This window comes from Hippocampus comes, unplaced genomic scaffold, assembly GCF_001891065.2.
Source record: "Hippocampus comes isolate QL1 unplaced genomic scaffold, H_comes_QL1_v1.1 scaffold225, whole genome shotgun sequence".
NCBI classification, from domain to species: domain Eukaryota; kingdom Metazoa; phylum Chordata; class Actinopteri; order Syngnathiformes; family Syngnathidae; genus Hippocampus; species Hippocampus comes.
The window spans coordinates 133,354-150,873 of record NW_017805197.1 but is presented as its reverse complement, the minus strand read 5'-3'; the positions used below and the strand labels follow the sequence as shown (position 1 = coordinate 150,873).

Here is a 17,520-nt window from a genome sequence, read left to right as displayed (position 1 = left end):
GGCTTCCGGGGCTTTGGATCGGGGCGCGGGGACGCCGGCGACGGTGAGCGCGACGGGGGCCGCCGCGGGAAGATTGACGTCCGCCCGGCCGCCCACCTGCGCCAGGACCAGGCCCGGCGGGCCCACGATCTGACACGTCTGGAAGATGGACCGCAGGCCGTTGGCGGCCACGCCGGCAGGGATGACGGCGATGGCGTGAGGGACGCTCGGATGGAGCGTCTGGACGGCGCCGTTGGACGTCTTCTTGCGTTCCTCCTCCACCTGCCGAGACAAGTACAAGAGATCCACATCTGGAATCAGCCCACAATTGTACTCGGTTTCCTTCTCCGGACGAAGAAGTCGACTCGTTCTCTTGGAAAAAGCAATAAAGTGAGAACACGCGTTCCCGCCGCGCTAGCTTTTTCACCAAGCGGAACCTCATGTGGGTCATTGGATCCAGAAGGTGGCGAGGGAGCCCAGTACCGACCTCTTCGGGGGTCCAGCTGACGCCGTGTTTCAGCCGCTGGGCGGAGAACCACACTTTGACGTTCTCCTCGCTGAACTTGGTCTGCGACGCCAGTGCCGCAATCTCCGATGGCGACGGGTAGGGAAACCTGCGCGTGGGCGGACGGGTCAGAGCGCCGGAATAACGCCGCCGGCGGGCCGCCGCGCCCCCGACCTACCTGTTGTATGCCCCCAGCAGGAGGACGTTGTTGTCCATGGCGGCGTGGTAGGCCGGGATGCTGCTGATGGGGATGAGGAGCTGGTTCTGATTCTGCTTCTGCAACACAGACAGGACCTGGGCCAAGGTCCCGGCCGGCAGGGCGCCGCCCCCACCGCCTTGGACGTGCAGCGCGTCGGGGCAGTTGAGCACCAAACTCTGCGGCAGCCCCGTCAGGAGTTGCAGCGGCGCAGGTACGGGGAGTGGCGGAGGGGCGGCGGCGGCCGAGAAGGCGGGCGCAGCGTTGTCCTCGTCCGTCTCGTCCTCGCTCTCCACCTTGATGACGTCTTCTGCGGCCGTTCTGCGCGAGGCGGTGAACTTCTTGGGTTCCGCCCGGCTTCTCATGATGGGCGTCTTGCTGAGGGCGATCCCTTGACAGCATGCGTCGTCGTGCCGCCTGCCGCCGTCCTCGGGCCGCGCGTCGTCCTGCGTCTCGAGCGGGCGGCCCTCCGGGGCCGAGTCGTCGAAGGTCCGCCGGTCGCCCGTCTGGTCGCTGTGTCCCGCCGCCGCGTGCGTCGACTTGCCCTGGCCCGGCTGATGCCGCAGGTCGCGTGTCGCGAGCGCGTCGTCGCTGCGGGGGAGAGTGAGAGCGCATGTGTGAGGGGCCCACCACCCGACCGCAACGTTTGGAGCTAATATTCATTTGGAGGCGAGGGAAGAATGTTGACGTTTTGAAGAAAACAAGCCCAGGCGCTTTCTTTCCATGGCTTGAAGCCTCACATTTCACACTCGCAACATGTTTTTGGACGTTTTTCTCTTGGGCAACTCAAATGGTACCTTCTCAAATAGCCGACTTGCACGTGCCTCTTTTAAACTTGAGCCGTAACAAGTCCAATTATTTTCACCACCATTTGGAAACTCAACTCGTCAAATGTTGACGTCAAAATATATCCCGAGTTGTGGCAAGCCTGAGAATCCAAGCTTTTATTGTTCACTGACATTTTCCAATCTTAAATTGCATCAAACGCTTCCACGGAAGGCGTGCATTTTTTTCTTTCGGGTTTGCTGGTATCTTTTCGTCTTCCCGGGCGCATCCAGATCAGGTTAGGAGCAGCGCGTTTCACAATGCCCTTCAAGTGGTCATCAGTGCATCCTGCTGTGGGTGAAATTAGCAACAACACAACAACGCGTTCTCTGTACCGCCCACCGACAGGCCGGCCCTCTTTTGGGTGTGTATCCGAGTTTTGCGTACTTCGGCCACGTGCGGGCGGATCGTACCTCCTGGTGCGGCGGTGGCACGCCACGCAGACGTCCAACGCGTCAGTGACCCCGTCGGCGTGCCCCGAGTCCACGTGCCCCGCGAACAACTTGAGCGTTTGCGCGCCGAAGCTGCAGTACTTGCACTCGTAGCTTTTCGAAGACGGCTCGGCGACGCCCCGGTCCTCGGCCCGGTCCGCATCCCCCGCGTCCCCTCCCGACGGCGGCGGCGGAAGCATACACGGAGTGCTGGACTTCCTGCGGCTCGCCATGACAACTTGTGGCCGAAAAAGGGCGGCTTCAGTTGTGGGCGCCTCGCTGTGGCATCTTCACGTCCGTGGGCGGGGCTCGGGTCAGGGTTCCACCGCTGCCGGTCCGCCTTCCGAGGCTCAAACAAACAAGCTTCTTGGGCGAACTTCCTTTTGGACGCACCGGAAGCGGAGTGGAGGCGACCCCAACAAATCGAGCCGAGTCAAATCCGCTTCCGGTCGCGTTGGTCTCAAGCAAATTGGGTTTGCGATCCGGCACGCTTGTCCCGCGGCGAGCTCGAGAGGCTTGCAGTTTGCTCGCAGAGTGCGTACGCGCGTGTTTTTAAGCGGCCGGTGGCGAGCGTCCTCGGCTACCGAGTTCGCGGTTAGCCGTGTAGCATCTGGGCTCGGGCGCCAGTCGAGCTGCGTCTTCCGCCTTGCCGACGACCAAGAGTCCATCTGATCTCGAGCTGGACGGAACCGCGAGCGAGCCGCCTACCGGCCGCGGTAGCGACCCTCATGTTTTGTTTTGGTCGATTGGGCAACGACGACAGTTTATCGATAAACGCTTTCGGGGCTGAAGGCGACGCGACGGGGTACATTTTGAATGGCAGCAACGGCCAACGCCGACTTCCGCTTTGGCCCTTTCCGAGTAAAAGCTTCAGCCACCTGACGCCTGGCTTTGCTCCATGACAACGCGAGGATTTTCATTTGTGTTTTTGATCGAATGGCCTATGTCCCCCCCCCCAAAAAAAAACAGCAAAGAAAGATCAGTCATATCATTTGCGGGTCGTTGTGATGAAGGCCCGCACCGAAGCGGAAATGTCATCGGACCGAGCGACACTTTTCAAAGCCTGTGCGATGACGTCAGTCGCGAGACCGCTCTGAGTTCGAGACAGCTCTGAGTTAAAAAGACAGCTCTGAGTTCGAGGTACAGTCGATTTGAATCATCGCGACTGCCTCCGTGTTTTAAAATAATGCGTATTTAAGTGCATAGCTGTCGAATTAAGATGAGGCGGAATGCAAAATTACGCGGCACCAGTTTTGACATGCAATTTAAATTTAGATTTCATCAGTCTTTTGACTAAAATGCCATTTAGTTGAAGCCGCGACTGCATCCTCGCAATAACTGGTTTGAGTCGACGTAAATTGTAGTCGAGTATAAATCTTGAGTGTCAATTCTAATCCGAAAACTTGTCCTTGCCTCTGCGAAAGTCACGATTTGGACATCGTCGACCGGAGCGCCAGGCTTTCGACTTGCGGTTGGAGTCCACCAGTGAGGCGCGGGCTCCCTCCAGTGCATGTGCGGGGAAACAATCATCGAATGTTTTTTTTTGTTTCGTTTCGTGCTCGGGAGAGTCAAGTAGCGAGATGAAAAGGAAAACCCCATCGATCTGTCAAGGAATGTTCAGGTTTCTCCCCCTTAGCCGGTTATTTGAAGCCAACTTTTATTCACCCGCAAAATTATTTATATTGCACTTATATTGAACTGTGTACAGTTCTTCTGAAACATTTATTTTGTGCAATGAAACACTTTATTACCCCCCCCCCCCATCTTGCTGCTGTAGACTGCAAATCATACTCATAAAGGTTATCTTAAAATCGTCGAATCCGCAGGCAAAGTATCGATCATTTGCAACGGAAAAGTGGATCAGCTCCCGACCGTGCCATCGCTGTGTCCAGAGATGCAAATGGCAACGCTGCGTTGTGCAACAGTGCCATCTTTTCAAACCGGAAGAGGGCTTTTTGTCCGCCTGGGAGATGTGTCGTGCGGTGACGAAAAGAAAGACAAACACGATCGTTGATTGAGAAGGAGCTCCCGAAGCGAAGCGGAGGCGAGCCCGTGCACACCGATGACGTCACTGGTCCAGAGGTCAATGGGGTTGCCCGCCTGCGAAGGTGAGCCACACATTTCAACCGGCGTCGGTCAACGCTGACCGGGATGCCAGCAAACGACCGGGATCTTACCTGCGTCTGCCGTCAGCGAGTACTGCGAAGTGGCAGCTGCAAGGAGGCAAGATGGCGGCGGTCAAGCACGTCCGGACGTGTTCGGCGAGCAGCTCGCTTGACACTTTTGGCCTACCTGAACCGGAGGAGGCGTCAGAGTCCAAAGACCGGTCGGCGGCCAGCGGGAGAAGGCCTGGCGAGACATGAGTTCAAGAACGGTCACTACAGAGCGGACCCCCGAGTGACTTTGCGCGAGACGTCGACATCAGGTTTGGTTTTTCTGGAGGATGGCCGGCGCGCTTGGAAGCTTTGCTCATTACCTTGCTTGCTATTGAATTGCTGGAGGCGATCCGCTTGAACAATGACAAAAAGAACAAGGACAGAAGCGCACATTAGTTACGCCTCGTCATGTCGGGCTGATGACGTCATTACCCCAAGGTTTTATTGTGTCAGCGGACGCAAAATACCCCTGTCACTGGCCTTGTCAGGAGCACCTGCGGACAAAGATGATCAAGGCGTTAGCATATGAAGCTTACGATTGGGGAAGTGGGCGTTTCCGCTACCTTTGAACTTCCTGCGCAAAAACCAGCCCAGCGCAGCCGCGAGGACCGCCACCGAGCCGCAGCCAGCAATGAAGCCGCCAACCACGTCAGCTGCGGGAGCGCTCAAGATCTTGCCATCTGGATTAGGAAAAAAAAAAAAAAAAACTCCACTGAGCATAGCCAGTCGGGACCGCCAAGCAAAGACTGCACGGGGGGTTTTCTGTGCTGGTCAGGGCTGCCGCCATGACGTCACTGCTCAAAATCATCCACAATGCATTTCATAGCCATCGTCGTCTACTGTTTGGGAATTCGACTCTTTTTAGACAAATGGCTCTTAGGGCTCGTCTCACCAAGAGATTAAAAGAATGTTTGGCGTGCTGCAGCTTGAGTGGCTGCCTCACCCCAAAGCGTTTCCATGTGAAGTCCGGTCGCGCGATGTCGCAGGACGCACGTGAATTGGGCGGTGTCGCTCGCCAGGACCTCCACGCTGTCGCGCCTCTGGAAGGTGTCGTCTTCGTTGGGTCGCACGCCCGACGACGTCACGCCGTCCTCTCGGGCGAGCGTGCGGCCGTTCCTCCGGATCTCCAGGACGACGTCCTTGAGGGGGAAGCCGCTGGCCAGGCAGGTCAGCAGCAGCGTGCCCGGCGCGCGTGCCTTCCTGCCGATCATGTCCACGGAGGGCGGCGCTGTGGACGCACGCGGGCATCGCTCAGCACCTTTTGACCTCAACGTCAGCGGCAAACTTGGCCGCCTCGACCCACAGCCCCGGAAAAACGAGTGGGGCGGCCGGCGTACGTACGCGTGCGCTGCCTGTGGTTCCTCCGGTACCCGAGGAAGCGCTCCATCCAGGTGATGCACTCCTTGTTCAGGTAGGCGCGCGTGTAGTCCTTGAGGAGCGCCACGCCGTCCCACTTCCTTTTGGTCTCCAGCGCCGCGGGGGCCGTCGCCACCCACTCTGCATGCTTGTAGTCGAAGGAGAGGAAGTCCAGGCCGTCGTAGCTGTACGTGTCCACGGCGCCGCGGAACCCCACCGTGCCGTTGGGATGCAGGTCGCCGTGGCAACCGTGCAACCACTGGAGGACGTGGACGTCTGAGGTGGGTGTGAAAAAAAAAAGGCGGATGCCTACACATGGGAACCGCTAAACAAACGACATGCCCGAAGCACTGACTCCGCCCACACCTTAGCTGCAAGCCAATGAAAAACTGATAGGATGGAAGGTTTGACGAGCGGTCGGCCGGCCTCCTACCCGACCAGTTGTGTCCCATGCGCTCGAGCAGGATGTCCACGTTGACCTTGAACCACTGCTGTTTGCTCCTCCTAGACTGGGTGCCTTGCTCCCAGTAGGTGGCGCTCAACTCCTTGGACATCCAAGGGTGCTTGGGGACCTTCTTCATGGTACCGCTGTCATAGTAGTCAATCACGTGACCGTCCAGCACGCCCATGGCCGAGAAGTCGTACACGCCAGCTGGGAGCGACTCCCCCCCGGAAAGTTGAGTGTAGATGTACGTCAGGGTGTGAGTCTCTGGAAAGGAATTGGGGGGTGTTTCAGGTGATGACATCACTGGATGCTTGCACGCACACAAACATACTAGTATTATGTCGCTAACACACACATCACAAGTAAAGACGGGGGCCGGGGTCGTTAAATCAGGGGTGTCCAACCCCGGTCCTCGAGGGGTCCTGCCAAGCATGATTTCCATGTTCACCTCCTCCAACAAGACTGATTCAAATGATCAGGATCATCAGCAACCTGAGCAGCAGGTCTCCCAAGATAAAGTCGACCTCCGCCACGGACTGGCGCATATGCATGCGCGCACGAAAAAAAAAAACGCACGCACACACTTGACGTGTCTGACACCCAAGTGACGAACTTGACACACGCACGTTTGTAACAAAAATAAACGGTTTATTTTTTTAAATTTCTCCTACTGTTCCCCCTTTTGGATCTCTCTCTCACATACACACACACACACACAAGTTGTCGGCCAAAGTCCGTTTAGTGTAGCTTTTGCGTCTCATGAGCCTTCAAATTTTTACTTTCTCTTTTGAGTTGAAATGGCGTCCGTCGGTCAAAAAAACACCAAAACAACTTACCGTCATTCGCGATCATTGGCGCGCCGAACCCGAAGCACAAAACGAAGACGAGGACGAACATCTTCACGCTTGACCAAAGTGTCGCCCGCCACATTGATAAAGCAAATGGCCAAATTTCTATCAAGAGTCAACAATCGGTCCGTCCCGACAGTCTTCGGTCTCACGGTGTCGCGCTTTCGCTCTCCGGTGGTGCGTTTATAACACCTCGGAAATACGAGACTCATGCCGCCTTTCCCTTTTTAGTGTTTGTTCACACATTGCTTTCATTCCGAAGCGCGCAGAAGACTCGGATGTAAAACCGCCCCTTTCTTTCTCTCATCGACGCCACGTTCAAATTGCACTCGCCAGACCGGCTCTCGCTCGCTTCCAGCGATAGCGTGAAACCCCACCTTTTTCTTGGCACCGGAACGCTCCGGCATCCATGGCAACGCTTGCTGCTGCTCGTGTTAGCTAAGCTCCACGTCTTGTGACGTTCGGTTGACTATTGTTGTTCTTGTTTGTTTGCTTGTTTTTTCCTCGGCAGAGATGAGTCGAACTCCGGATGCGCGAACGAGGTCACATTTGTTCGTCATTGGCTTGGCTTGTGTTTCGATGTGAAAGGCTCTTAGCCGAACTAGTTAGCCGCGTGTTGCTAACACCCCCGAAAAAAAAACCCGAACCGCTGCCTCGACGTCCCTTTGCGGCGATCGGGCAAGGGATGTATGAATGAATGATTGCGAACCCAGCGGGATATTTAGTGGACATTTTCGGGACAACCTCGCTTTGCAAGTGCTCGTCGTACATTTGTCCATCTCGTGGGAGGGCATTTCACCATTCTGCCCGTCACTCGTTGTATGTCGCTAGCATGGATCGATGGCCCAAGACCTCATCGTTGTTCATGTGTGGTCGGATGCGTTGTTTGCTTGTTCAGGGACAACCAGACCAAGAGGATCCAGGAGAACATCAGCAACGTGGAGAAGCATTTCGACGAGATGTGTCAAATGTTTGCCGCCTACGGCCGCAAAGCCGCCAGGCTCCGCGACAAGGCTGATGTCCTCGTGCGGGAGGTGGCCGACTACGCCGACACCGAGACCCCCGGCCTCAAGAAAGGCATGAAGCGGTTCGCCGAACACCTGGCCCAGATTCAGGACTACCGGCAAGCCGAGGTCTGGACCCACACGGGAGGATTTGTGGATGCATGCCGCATGAATGGACGAATCGACAGATGCATCTGCGGTCAGGGGCAGGATGGTGACATGGGGTGCTTGCATTCCAGGTGGAGCGACTGGAGGCCAAGGTGATCGAGCCGCTGAAAGGTTATGGCGCGGTGGTGCGACGCAAACGGGTGAGGCAGCATCGCGTTTGCGTGAGCGGGGCCAAGGGCCGGCGGGGTGACGGACGCTGCTTTTTCAGGAGGACGTCAAGGCGGCCCAGAGCGCCAGGTCGCGCGAGTCCAAGCAGATGCTGCAACTGGAGCGCACTCGCCAACGAAACCCATCCGACCGACAAGTCATCGTATCCTTCACGGCCGACTACCGCGAGGTGGCACTTTGATGCGCTCCGTCCCCCTGCTCCGAATTCGATGGACCCCCATCGGGATGCCACCGCCTTGGCTTTATTTATGGAAGCAAAATTGCAGCGTTGTACAAAACATCGACAGAGAATGCGAGGAAATCGACCAAAATTAGAAAGTGCAGTTCAACTGAAAGACTCGCGTACTGCAGAGTTTGTGTGTTGATATGTGCCGAATCAAGGTGGCGGTGTATCTGAAAGCAATTGCCAATTCCTCTTTCCTTGACCCCGCCTCCAGTCTCAGGTGGGTTCTCCGTCGCGTGTGGTGCACGAGATGATGTCGATGATGACGATGATGCTGCTTCTGGTACGCATCAGGCCGAGAGCGAGTTGCAGCGGGCCACCATGGACGCGGCGCGCACCACGCGCCAGCTGGAGGAGACCATCGATGACTTTGAGAGGCAGAAGATCCGAGACATCAAGGTGGGACGCGGCCAGGGCGGACGGACCGCTGCCGCGTACATCGTCTCCAGCGTGTTTCTTTTTCAGAGGATCCTGTGCGACTTTGCCAGCCTGGAGATGTGCTTCCACGCCAAGGCCTTGGAGCTCTACACGCTGGCCTACCAGAGCATCAGCAGCGTAGACGAGGACAACGACCTGGAGGTACGCCACACGCTTGTCCGTGCGCCGAGCTTCCTCGCTTGGCTTTTTGTCGCGGGCGCATCGTCCTTACGCAGTGAGAAACGACTTTTGAAGAGCAACAAGCCAGCATGCAATTTCCCCCCCAAACGAGCCAATGCGTATGTGCGGTCAGGTGTTCAGGAGCTCGCTGCACCCGCCCGACTACGCCGAGCGCTTGGATGTGGTGCGCACCAACTCTCTGGACGGGACCGCAGCCTCCTTCCTGACGCCCGCGGCCACCTTCCAGGTAGGGCCGAAGCCCGCCTTGCTCCTCTGCGCCGTCACGCGTTTTTCACCTGCTTGCTCGCCGTAGCAACAGAGAGCCTCCGGGAGGCAGGCCGAGGACAAGGAAGACGACGAGGAGGACGAGGACGAGGAGGATGAGGAGGAGGAATCTGAAGAAGAGGAGGAGTCTGATGAGGAGACGCGATGATGATCCGAACGTCATCTGGACAGACAAACAGTATTCCCCAAATTGGAAAATATTGTTGAGGGACACATTTGGTTCAATGAGTCTGTCATTGAACCAAATGTGCTAACTAACCAACAAGCAGTCTTTGATCCGTTCCTCTTTCATATATAACTGTTTCAAACAACAAAGTGTATGCAGGAAAAGTGGTTAAGATTGCACGACTGTCTGTGTCTTATGTGTTGTCTTGTATTATTTTGTCATTTTATGTTCACTGTGCTTTTGATGGCGGCGCGGGCACCCGCAGCGGCTCCTCTTGTTGTCTGGTTGAGGGGGAAGAAATTTCATCTGTGCTGTAAGTTGCACATACAGCACAATTGACAATAAAGTTGGACTTGACTTGACAAACACACAAGTGAGTGAGTGGCAGTCACAAGTAACGCAATATTATGGATTGGTATCATAAATGTCATAACTATTTGCGTTTTTGGAAGCCCCCCCCCCACACACACACACACACACACACAATTGTATATTTGGGGCTTCACAACTACTTTTGGGAAGTAGCTCATTTATTGCCAAAACTTGCCCATTTTCTGAAACAAATATACATTGCGTGCGTGTGCATTGACACATTAATTTTGTTTTCGAAGTCAACATGAAAATAAAGTTGCATGCGCTAATAACCCCACCAACACTAGTCTACATGTTCCTGTCCACTCCACATTGGCAGCGCAAACGCGTCCGTAGCGAACAGAAAAGCAGCCGTCGTTTTCATGGTTCAATGGAATTCTCTCTCCTTGAGACAATGATGTGAATCAAATACATTAAAATAATAAAATAAAATAAAACAGGCTAGTAGGTTAAAAAAACACATCCAGTGATCAAACGTTTCTGAAAATATAGCCGCGTTTGAACGAACCAAGGTACGTCGGACGGCGCATGCGTTCTTGTCAGGTGACCAAGGCAACCCGGAAGTCTCCATGTTTACGTTTCGTTTGCTTTGTGGTGCAAATGGCGGCCGAGGAAAAGGAAAAGAAAGGCCTCGTTCGGCGGCGGCCGGAGCTGGGCGGCCGAGACCGAGAGAAGAGCCTGAGGGCGGCCGTCGAGCGACAACTTTCGGCGGCGGCCGAACGCGTCGTGCGGCTACTGCAGGAGCGGCCCAGCTCGGGTGGCCGTCAGCTCAGGCGGATGGTGATGGACGCTGTCGCCGCCGCCGTCGAGCGAATCTTCAGCGAGTATCAGGCGGTGGCCGCGGGAGCAGGAGCGGGAGCTGGTCGGTGTGAGCGAGTGAAGCGTTCGCAGTCCTCCGCGTTTGCCTTGACTAGCTGGCCGCTTACTCGAACGTGACCGCATTCGCCGCCAAATCACAACCTGTCAAAATGCGGCCGATTCAATCCCATTACAAGGGAATGTTCAAAATCGCATGAGTGATCACAGAGAAAGTTTCTTTTGAGTGTGTGTGTGTGTGGGGGGGGGGGGATCGCCTATAGGGCAGGAAAAGTCAAGCTTGATCGTTACTCAAGATGTCTCCTTTCGTGAATAGATCATGTGCGTTCGTTGTCTATTGGGAATTTCTCCGTTTCACACAATTTGTTTGGCATTTGATGTGCCCAGCCATCAAAGATGGTGGCCAATTGTCACGTTGCTAATCACTGGTGCCCTTCCTTACAGAGGTTGAACCCTCTACGCCGGAACGCGACTGCCCCGCCGGGTTGCCTGCCCACGACGGGCCAAGAGATGTCGGCGGCAAGCCGCACCGATGCCGAGTGTGCGGCAAGTCGTTTGGCAGAAAAGGCTTTTTGATGAGGCACGTGGACAACCACGCCGAGGACACGGAGCCCGCATGCGGCCTCTGTGGCGTCCGCGCCACCTGCGGCGAGGACCTGCGGCCCCACCTGCAGATGCACCGCGACAGCAACAGGACCTGTGACGCCTGCGGAAAAAAGTTTCCCTCCGCCCGAGCGCGGGAAACGCACCGGCAACTCCACGCTGGGGCGGCACCCTTCTCGTGCCAGGTGGGCTCCAAACAACTCGACCAGAAGACAAACATGACGACCCGTGCCTTGACGCCTTTCCCTCCTCCCACTCAGGTGCAACTAAAAACACATTTGATCCTCACGTCGATGTATGTGGTGACTCAGACAGATGGGATAACCTTTAGTTGTGGCCTGACTCAACTAGCTTGAATCTAGTGAGTGGGACTGAGCTAGAGCCTGACTGAAATGTATTTATTCCCCCCCCGACCCCATGGCAATTCCAGTACTTGGCAAATCAAAACAATCCAACATCAAATGAATGGATCGATCAGTTAAAAAAAATATCTAATCAATAAAATATCAACTTTGGGGGATCCCTGACAACAACAAAGTAAATATGACTCACGGGCAGAGATGTTTTATGAGACTTTGTCTTTTTGTATTTGTTGAACTTTCCAACAAAGGAATTTTAACATACGAAACATGTAAACACTGAAACACAAGCCCCCCCAAAAAACTTCTCCTGGGTGCCCTTCGGATGGTCGACACGGTGGAATTATGTGTTCTTTCCTGCCATCCATGTCCACTTGTTGCTGAGGGTGAGAAGCAGAAGATTTAGCTCCGAAGTTTTGGCGCCACCACTGGAACGCAATAAATCAGCGCTGTTATTACTGGAAATGTTGACTATTGAGATCACTGCAGCGTTGATAAACATGAATGTAAAAATGTTGAAGGTTCAGACTTGGGACTTGCACACGCGTGACTTTCTCCCACCTGTGCCGGCAGAATGCTCAGAGCCCCCGGACCACCAGCGGCACGGACGACCACGTGCCCACGGCCCCGATGAGTCCGCACCAGGACCACGCGGCTGACAGCACAGTAGACCCCTCTCACCGGCGGGGCCAGCAGCAGGAGGCTGACCCGTCCGGCTGCAGGTTGCCGGACCGCCTTGGAGAGCACGTTCAAGATGCTGTTCGGGAGCGTGTTGGAGAAGAGCGTTTTCAGGACCGCGTTGAGGACGGTGGGCCAGAGTGCGTCCGCACCTTCCAGAAGGCCGACCGGTCCAGTCACAGTCTGCAGGTCGAGGGTCAGGACCGCAGTGGGGGTGCCATTGAGGAGCAGATCCAGGACGGCGTCGAGGACCGTGTTCAGGACCGCAGGGAGAAGTGTGACCTGCCCTTCCCCAAGAGTTCGCCGGCGTCGTCGTACGGCGAGCGCCACAAGGGCTTCCCCCGCAGGGGTGCTTTGGATCGCCAGCCCTTCATCTGCGAGTTCTGTGGGAAGACCTTCACGGAGAAGGCGGCGCTGAAGCGGCACCTGAAGCGGCACACGGGGGGCAGGCCGCGAGTCCACGGCTGCGACGAGTGCGGCAAGAAGTTCACCATGAGTCAGCACCTGCACGTGCACAAGAGGATCCACACGGGCGAGAAGCCGTACGCCTGCCGGGTGTGCGGCAAGACCTTCCGGCAGGTGGGGAACCTGGACGCGCACGCTAAGATCCACACGGGCGAGAAGGCCTTCGTCTGCAGCCTGTGCGGGAAGAGCTTCCGCCAAAAGATCTCGCTGGAGACGCACGAGCGCTTCCATCGGAAGGACAAGGTCTTTGCTTGCCACGCCTGCGACAAGAGCTTTGTGCAGAAGGTGGACCTCAAGAGGCACATGCTGACGCACTCGGGCGAGAAACCGCACGTTTGCCGCATATGCCACAAGCGCTACCAGGAGAAACGCTCGCTGGAGGCTCACATGAAGGTGCACGCTGCCGCCGCTGCGGCTCACGACGCCGACAAGCGCCCTGAGCGCCAAGACTTGCTGGAGCTCTGAGTCTGGGGCCATTCCCCGGGGACAAGGACATCATTTAGGCCGCCCAAAACAATTTGTCATTTCTCTCCTGACTCAACCACAACGAGGTGAATTTGTTTCGGGACCGCTCTCGTTACTCCAAACTCTGCCCCTCCACCCCCTGAAATGAATGAAAGTCTCCCCCAAAAATAATTTTGATGTTTGTGTTGTTTAACTTTTGGAACGCCATTGAGGGCAATTGCTGTCAACTGAGTTTGTCTTGTCCGAGTCTGGTTTGATTGTTTTAGCTGGGGAAGTCAAAGAAAAGACCCGGCCGCACACACTACCAAATGCAACTGCTGCGACTACTAAATCGCGCACAAATATAAATTTGTAAAGATTGCCAAACGTAAAATTGTTACACTGGTGATTTGTGTCAATACGTATTTTTGCTCTCCGTCTGAAGCACATTTTCATTCTTGCTTATCGAAGAAAAGGACCGCTCAGATGTTTGTGGCATCACTTCCACTTCCAACTGCCCCCCAAAGATTGAATATGGAAAGTCGAAACGTGATGATTGGGTAAATTCTTGGTTGTGTCTCTTTTCTTTTCTTTTCTCGTTTGTTTTCACGGGATGTTATGGCAGGAAGAGCACGTTTCGAGCACGCGACGGTCTTTTGGTCGAACGTCATTGGCTGAGCGGAGTGTCAGTTCAAGAAGGTGCCGTAAATGTGAACGCTATCGGTGCCTTCTTCCCGTCGATCAAAAATGACGGCTTCCTATTGCCTGACGTCACCACAACTTGCACGCAAAAGGCGCTGGCGTCATTGGCGGCTCGGCCTGTCAATCACTGCGATCCCGGTTTAGGAGCGCTGGATGGGCGGAGCTTCCGCTAGAGGACATTTCCTCGTCGCTTTCGCCCAGGCGAGTGTCGAAGCAAATTCGGGCCAGCTGAGCGTCGCGTCGCGTCAGGATGAAAAGGTCGCCAAAGGTCGAGACCAGCTGAGATGAAAGAGCCGTGGCGCGCCCGCAACAAAGGGACAACACGCCTGAAATAATTCCCAACAAACTGCTGCTCCCGCTACCGCGATGAGTCTGGACATGCTGTGCGACTCGGACGTCGGGCGATTCTTTGCCGACAATCTGCTCACCAACGAAGATTGGGGTGAGTCGTTAGGCGCTCGGCGTTCGACGCGATTCCACATCGGATATTGGGACACCTCCCTTCCGACCATTGTCACTTTTGTCCCCCCCGCCCCCATACGTACACACGCGCGCGCACATTTCCTCCCTTCCGGCGACGTCAAACATCACGTTTCATTCTTATTGACGTCGTCACACTTGTTTTTGTTTGCACGCTGCCTTTACCGTGACGTCACTGATGCGTTACACGCCGCCTGGTGCTTCCAACCCGGATATGGTCACTTGATTAGGTACCCTGAGCGGCACGCTCGGAGCCGTCGCTTCCGCTTGGAACCGAGCGAAGCGAAACACACCGACGCGTTTGTCTCTTATCGAGTTGTCGACCAGGAACTTGACCGTGTGTGACGACCACACATCTACAGAAGTGCAGTTCAAAAACCATGACCAGCTGGCGCATTCAAGTTTACCAGTCGTTCTGGTTGTACAAAACTAAACAGTCGATTCAGTGGACTTCTGTGATTCGTTGGAGATGGAAACTGAACCGGTGCTTGAATACCCGAATTTCACAAAGAATTTAATTGAATTTATTTATTTACTTTTTGGGCAACCCTCCAAAATTCTTAAATAAATGGAAGTTTAATGCCAAGAATTGTTTTCCACCGACTATGCTCAGAATCATTTATCTAGTTTCGTCAGAGCTTGCTGATGAGCCGCTTGTTTGAATCAGGTGTGTGCTGTGGCACGGTGAGATTGGACACAGGACAGCGGACCGGAGCAAAACGTGTGTTTTGGGGTTTTTTCTCTCTTAAAACGTGTGTGTGTGTGTGTTTCAGACGCGTGTTTGTATCACTGCGACGGCGTGGAGGATGACGACAAACAACTGGGCCTGGCCTCCGAGTATGACACTTTGGTACGTTGACAGCGCCGCTTGACCCGGGACCTGCTTCAGATCTGGAGGCCGCTCTCGTGTGGGTTCAGGACATAAACACGCACTGCACGTGACTTCCTGTCTTTCTCCCCCTAACCCCCCTGCTAGTTGGAGGACGAGCTGGCCCAGCCGCTGGATGGCGAAGCCTCCTCGTGTCCATGGCGATGCATGCCCGACGACCGGGCGGCAGGTGAGCAAATGTATTGCTGCCACTTTGCAATGTCAACCAAACACGCAAACTTTGCTGGCAGGTGGCGTCAGCGCGCAAAGGAACGTCCAAAGCGTCGCGGCTGAGCCGATGGAGCTTTGTACATTTTTTTCCACATTGGGATGCGTGTCACGGTTGTCATGGCAATGCCCGTTTGACCGTTGTCGCGACAGTGTGAATTTGAGTGCCTGGGTTGTCACGGCAACAGCAATTTCACCCTGCGCTTCGGAACGGCAGCGGACGTCTCGTTGTCCTCGGTAGCCATGACAACGCAGGTTTGCACGTGTGCGCAGTGTTGCAGGTGAAAGCCGAGCCGGCGTCTCCCGTGTGGTCGTCCGAGGCCGAGCGGTCGTCGGCGGCAGGGGCGGCTCCTCCTGAACCTGCGGTGGGTCCGACGACCGTCCGCCGCGCCGCGTGCCATTCTTCGGCCTTCCACCACTTTCTGTCGGTCTCACTGCTGTTTTTTTCCATCTTGCAGGTCCCCGTGAAAGGCGAGAACCCCCCGACGCCTCCCTACGCATTTGGAGACGTGATGTCCCCCCCGCCGGATCCCGCCGAGCTCGCCGCGGCCACGACGGCCATATTGACGCCGGGCGTGGCGCCGCGGCTTCCCGCCCTGGTGACGTCCATCCAAACGCAGGCGACAGGTGCACTTCATGATGTCATCCAGTCAGCTGCTCTTGTCCTATTCCAAGGTGTTGTCAAAAGGCGGCCTCGTTTGACGCCGCGGAACCCGCTTGTGCGTTCTCAGTGATTCCGGCGCTGAAGACGAGTACCCTGGCCGCCAAACCGCCCCTCCAGCCGCGCCCCTTGTGCCTGGCCGCCGTGCCCGTGGCCCGGACGCCGGCGCCCGCCAAGGCCCTGCTCCTGCGTGGCCTTCCCGCCATGGAGCCGGCGCGACCCGGTGAGGTGATTGCCAGCAAGTGGCAAAACGACACAAACCAAATTGATGGAAAACAAACGCGTCATCTTCGATCAGAAAAAGATGTTGATGGCAGCGTCGCCAAACAAAGCAAAGCGGCAGGCAAAAAGTTGAGCGGCTTGCTCATGAAAACGGCCAGAACTCGGCTCAAACTAACTTTGTTAAACTCCTCCGCACAAGCGCAGACAATGAGAGCGCCACTGCCAACTATTGGAGCGGATGTGCAATTGCAGTTTCTTCTCATCGTGCCTCAAAGAAGCGCCGCGCCGCTCGCCCAGATTGCGCTTTGTGACGTGCGGCCGATGTTTGCAGTGGTGTGCCTGACGTCGGCCCCCGCCGTGGTCAAGATGGAGCACGCCGTCTCGCCCGCCGCCACCAAACCCATCGTCCCGAACGGCGCCACGTTGCCCGGCAACGGCCCCAACGACGTCGACGTGAGTTGGATCAAATAATCCTCCGCATGAGAAATTTGGAGTTGACGGCAGCAAGGGGGGCGGATTGCCGCCAAATCTCAGAACGGCATTTTTGGGAATGCTGAAGTTTCCGGTGTGGGTGGTGTCGCAGATGAAAGTTCTGAAGCGGCAGCAGAGGATGATCAAGAACCGCGAGTCCGCCTGTCAGTCGCGCAAGAAGAAGAAGGAGTACGTGCACAACTTGGAGCTCCAGCTGAAGGAGGCTCAGCAGGAGAACCAGCGACTCCGTCGCGAGAACCAGGAGCTCCGCCAAAGGCTGGAGGCTGGCCGGGTGCGCCGCCGCCGCCGCTGCCGCCGCCTCTTTGCCTTTCAATCCGGCAAGGCGTGACGCAACTTCCCTATCTGTTTGTAGCAGGGCGGCGAGTCTCCCGGGGGTAAACGAGCCGTGTGCGTCATGGCCGTCTTTCTCTTTGTGACCTTCAGCTTGGGACCGGTCAGGTAACACCACCGAACAGGGGAAGAAAAGCACGTCGGGAGGCAATGCGGCGGTGGGGCGGTCAGAGTATCAAAGATGGAGCCAATCCAGCTGGACTTTTAGTGACCAATTTGCGACTTTCAAAACACGCCACGCGACAGATTGCAATTGAAATACTGGAGAATCTTGGATTGGGCAACGCAAGCGCCTGCGTTAGCCAACAAGAGAAGCGGGGCTTGCTGTTTTTTTTTTTTTTTTTCCTTTCAGTCGCAAGGTGCACGTCACCTTAAAGTTTGTCCTCCCCGCAGCATCTTGGACAGGAAGTTGACGGCGGGCTTCGGCGACGGCGCCAGATCCTTGACG

The 17,520-nt window shown here is 55.8% G+C and overlaps 5 protein-coding genes across 11 annotated transcripts in view; 3 read left to right on the top strand and 2 right to left on the bottom strand.

Moving 5' to 3' along the window:
• The window catches only part of LOC109515146 (zinc fingers and homeoboxes protein 1-like), a 6,745-nt gene extending 3,845 nt beyond the window's left edge, over positions 1 to 2,900 (bottom strand). Inside the window, exons 1-4 of the mRNA XM_019868743.1 lie at positions 1,919 to 2,900; positions 663 to 1,271; positions 467 to 593; positions 3 to 261 (exon numbers count right to left, since the gene is read on the bottom strand). Coding sequence (XP_019724302.1) covers positions 3 to 261; positions 467 to 593; positions 663 to 1,271; positions 1,919 to 2,169 — 1,246 coding nt within the window. The 5' untranslated portion in view covers positions 2,170 to 2,900. The remainder of the gene's footprint in view (positions 1 to 2; positions 262 to 466; positions 594 to 662; positions 1,272 to 1,918) is intronic.
• Positions 2,901 to 3,360: 460 nt separating this feature from the next.
• cibar1 (CBY1 interacting BAR domain containing 1) lies at positions 3,361 to 9,484 on the top strand. 5 transcript variants are annotated; one of them, XM_019868810.1, is made up of 9 exons: positions 3,361 to 3,448; positions 7,640 to 7,874; positions 7,985 to 8,053; positions 8,122 to 8,223; positions 8,519 to 8,524; positions 8,599 to 8,703; positions 8,770 to 8,883; positions 9,035 to 9,148; positions 9,215 to 9,484. In XM_019868810.1, coding segments are annotated over exons 1-9 (867 nt in total). In that variant the 5' UTR covers positions 3,361 to 3,446; the 3' UTR covers positions 9,335 to 9,484. The 5 variants fall into 5 exon arrangements, with proteins under 5 accessions (XP_019724369.1, XP_019724368.1, XP_019724367.1 ...); XM_019868809.1 differs by having other exon boundaries at positions 3,361 to 3,454; XM_019868808.1 differs by lacking the exon at positions 3,361 to 3,448 and adding an exon at positions 7,047 to 7,283.
• On the bottom strand, positions 3,935 to 6,910 carry LOC109515190 (major histocompatibility complex class I-related gene protein-like). Of its 2 annotated transcripts, none has more exons than XM_019868804.1 (10): positions 6,730 to 6,910; positions 5,882 to 6,157; positions 5,434 to 5,724; positions 5,036 to 5,320; positions 4,656 to 4,772; positions 4,560 to 4,586; positions 4,413 to 4,445; positions 4,229 to 4,285; positions 4,114 to 4,149; positions 3,935 to 4,036 (listed from the first exon to the last, which is right to left on the bottom strand). In XM_019868804.1, exons 1-10 carry the CDS (start codon positions 6,821 to 6,823, stop codon positions 4,020 to 4,022), a joined length of 1,233 nt encoding a protein of 410 aa, XP_019724363.1. In that variant the 5' UTR covers positions 6,824 to 6,910; the 3' UTR covers positions 3,935 to 4,019. The 2 variants fall into 2 exon arrangements, with proteins under 2 accessions (XP_019724363.1, XP_019724364.1); XM_019868805.1 differs by having other exon boundaries at positions 4,413 to 4,447; positions 4,568 to 4,586.
• A 747-nt stretch (positions 9,485 to 10,231) lies between the features above and the next one.
• LOC109515196 (gastrula zinc finger protein XlCGF57.1-like) lies at positions 10,232 to 13,255 on the top strand. Of its 2 annotated transcripts, none has more exons than XM_019868815.1 (4): positions 10,232 to 10,586; positions 10,985 to 11,403; positions 12,076 to 12,332; positions 12,402 to 13,255. In XM_019868815.1, exons 1-4 carry the CDS (start codon positions 10,253 to 10,255, stop codon positions 13,108 to 13,110), a joined length of 1,719 nt encoding a protein of 572 aa, XP_019724374.1. In that variant the 5' UTR covers positions 10,232 to 10,252; the 3' UTR covers positions 13,111 to 13,255. The 2 variants fall into 2 exon arrangements, with proteins under 2 accessions (XP_019724374.1, XP_019724375.1); XM_019868816.1 differs by having other exon boundaries at positions 10,233 to 10,586; positions 12,076 to 12,135; positions 12,361 to 13,255.
• Positions 13,256 to 13,902: 647 nt separating this feature from the next.
• atf6b (activating transcription factor 6 beta) overlaps positions 13,903 to 17,520 on the top strand; it is a 6,146-nt gene continuing 2,528 nt past the window's right edge. The window contains exons 1-11 of the mRNA XM_019868741.1: positions 13,903 to 14,233; positions 15,045 to 15,121; positions 15,248 to 15,329; positions 15,391 to 15,447; positions 15,641 to 15,732; positions 15,826 to 15,994; positions 16,099 to 16,251; positions 16,582 to 16,703; positions 16,834 to 17,013; positions 17,095 to 17,180; positions 17,466 to 17,517. Of these exons, the coding sequence (XP_019724300.1) occupies positions 14,158 to 14,233; positions 15,045 to 15,121; positions 15,248 to 15,329; positions 15,391 to 15,447; positions 15,641 to 15,732; positions 15,826 to 15,994; positions 16,099 to 16,251; positions 16,582 to 16,703; positions 16,834 to 17,013; positions 17,095 to 17,180; positions 17,466 to 17,517 (1,146 nt within the window). The 5' untranslated portion in view covers positions 13,903 to 14,157. The remainder of the gene's footprint in view (positions 14,234 to 15,044; positions 15,122 to 15,247; positions 15,330 to 15,390; positions 15,448 to 15,640; positions 15,733 to 15,825; positions 15,995 to 16,098; positions 16,252 to 16,581; positions 16,704 to 16,833; positions 17,014 to 17,094; positions 17,181 to 17,465; positions 17,518 to 17,520) is intronic.

Excerpts from the sequence above, each read along its gene's own strand:
- LOC109515190 (XM_019868804.1), bottom strand. The coding sequence starts at position 6,823 with ATGTGGCGGGCGACACTTTGGTCAAGCGTGAAGATGTTCGTCCTCGTC. Across the intron at positions 6,158-6,729 it reads GCCAATGATCGCGAATGACG|AGACTCACACCCTGACGTAC; the intron begins GTAAGTTGTTTT and ends ATTCCTTTCCAG. Across the intron at positions 4,150-4,228 it reads TGACGCCTCCTCCGGTTCAG|CTGCCACTTCGCAGTACTCG; the intron begins GTAGGCCAAAAG and ends GCCTCCTTGCAG.
- cibar1 (XM_019868806.1), top strand. The coding sequence starts at position 7,563 with ATGTCGCTAGCATGGATCGATGGCCCAAGACCTCATCGTTGTTCATGT. Across the intron at positions 8,884-9,034 it reads ACGAGGACAACGACCTGGAG|GTGTTCAGGAGCTCGCTGCA; the intron begins GTACGCCACACG and ends ATGTGCGGTCAG. Across the intron at positions 9,149-9,214 it reads CGCCCGCGGCCACCTTCCAG|CAACAGAGAGCCTCCGGGAG; the intron begins GTAGGGCCGAAG and ends TGCTCGCCGTAG.
- LOC109515196 (XM_019868815.1), top strand. The coding sequence starts at position 10,253 with ATGCGTTCTTGTCAGGTGACCAAGGCAACCCGGAAGTCTCCATGTTTA. Across the intron at positions 11,404-12,075 it reads CTTTCCCTCCTCCCACTCAG|AATGCTCAGAGCCCCCGGAC; the intron begins GTGCAACTAAAA and ends CTGTGCCGGCAG. Across the intron at positions 12,333-12,401 it reads GGGCCAGAGTGCGTCCGCAC|TGAGGAGCAGATCCAGGACG; the intron begins CTTCCAGAAGGC and ends TGGGGGTGCCAT.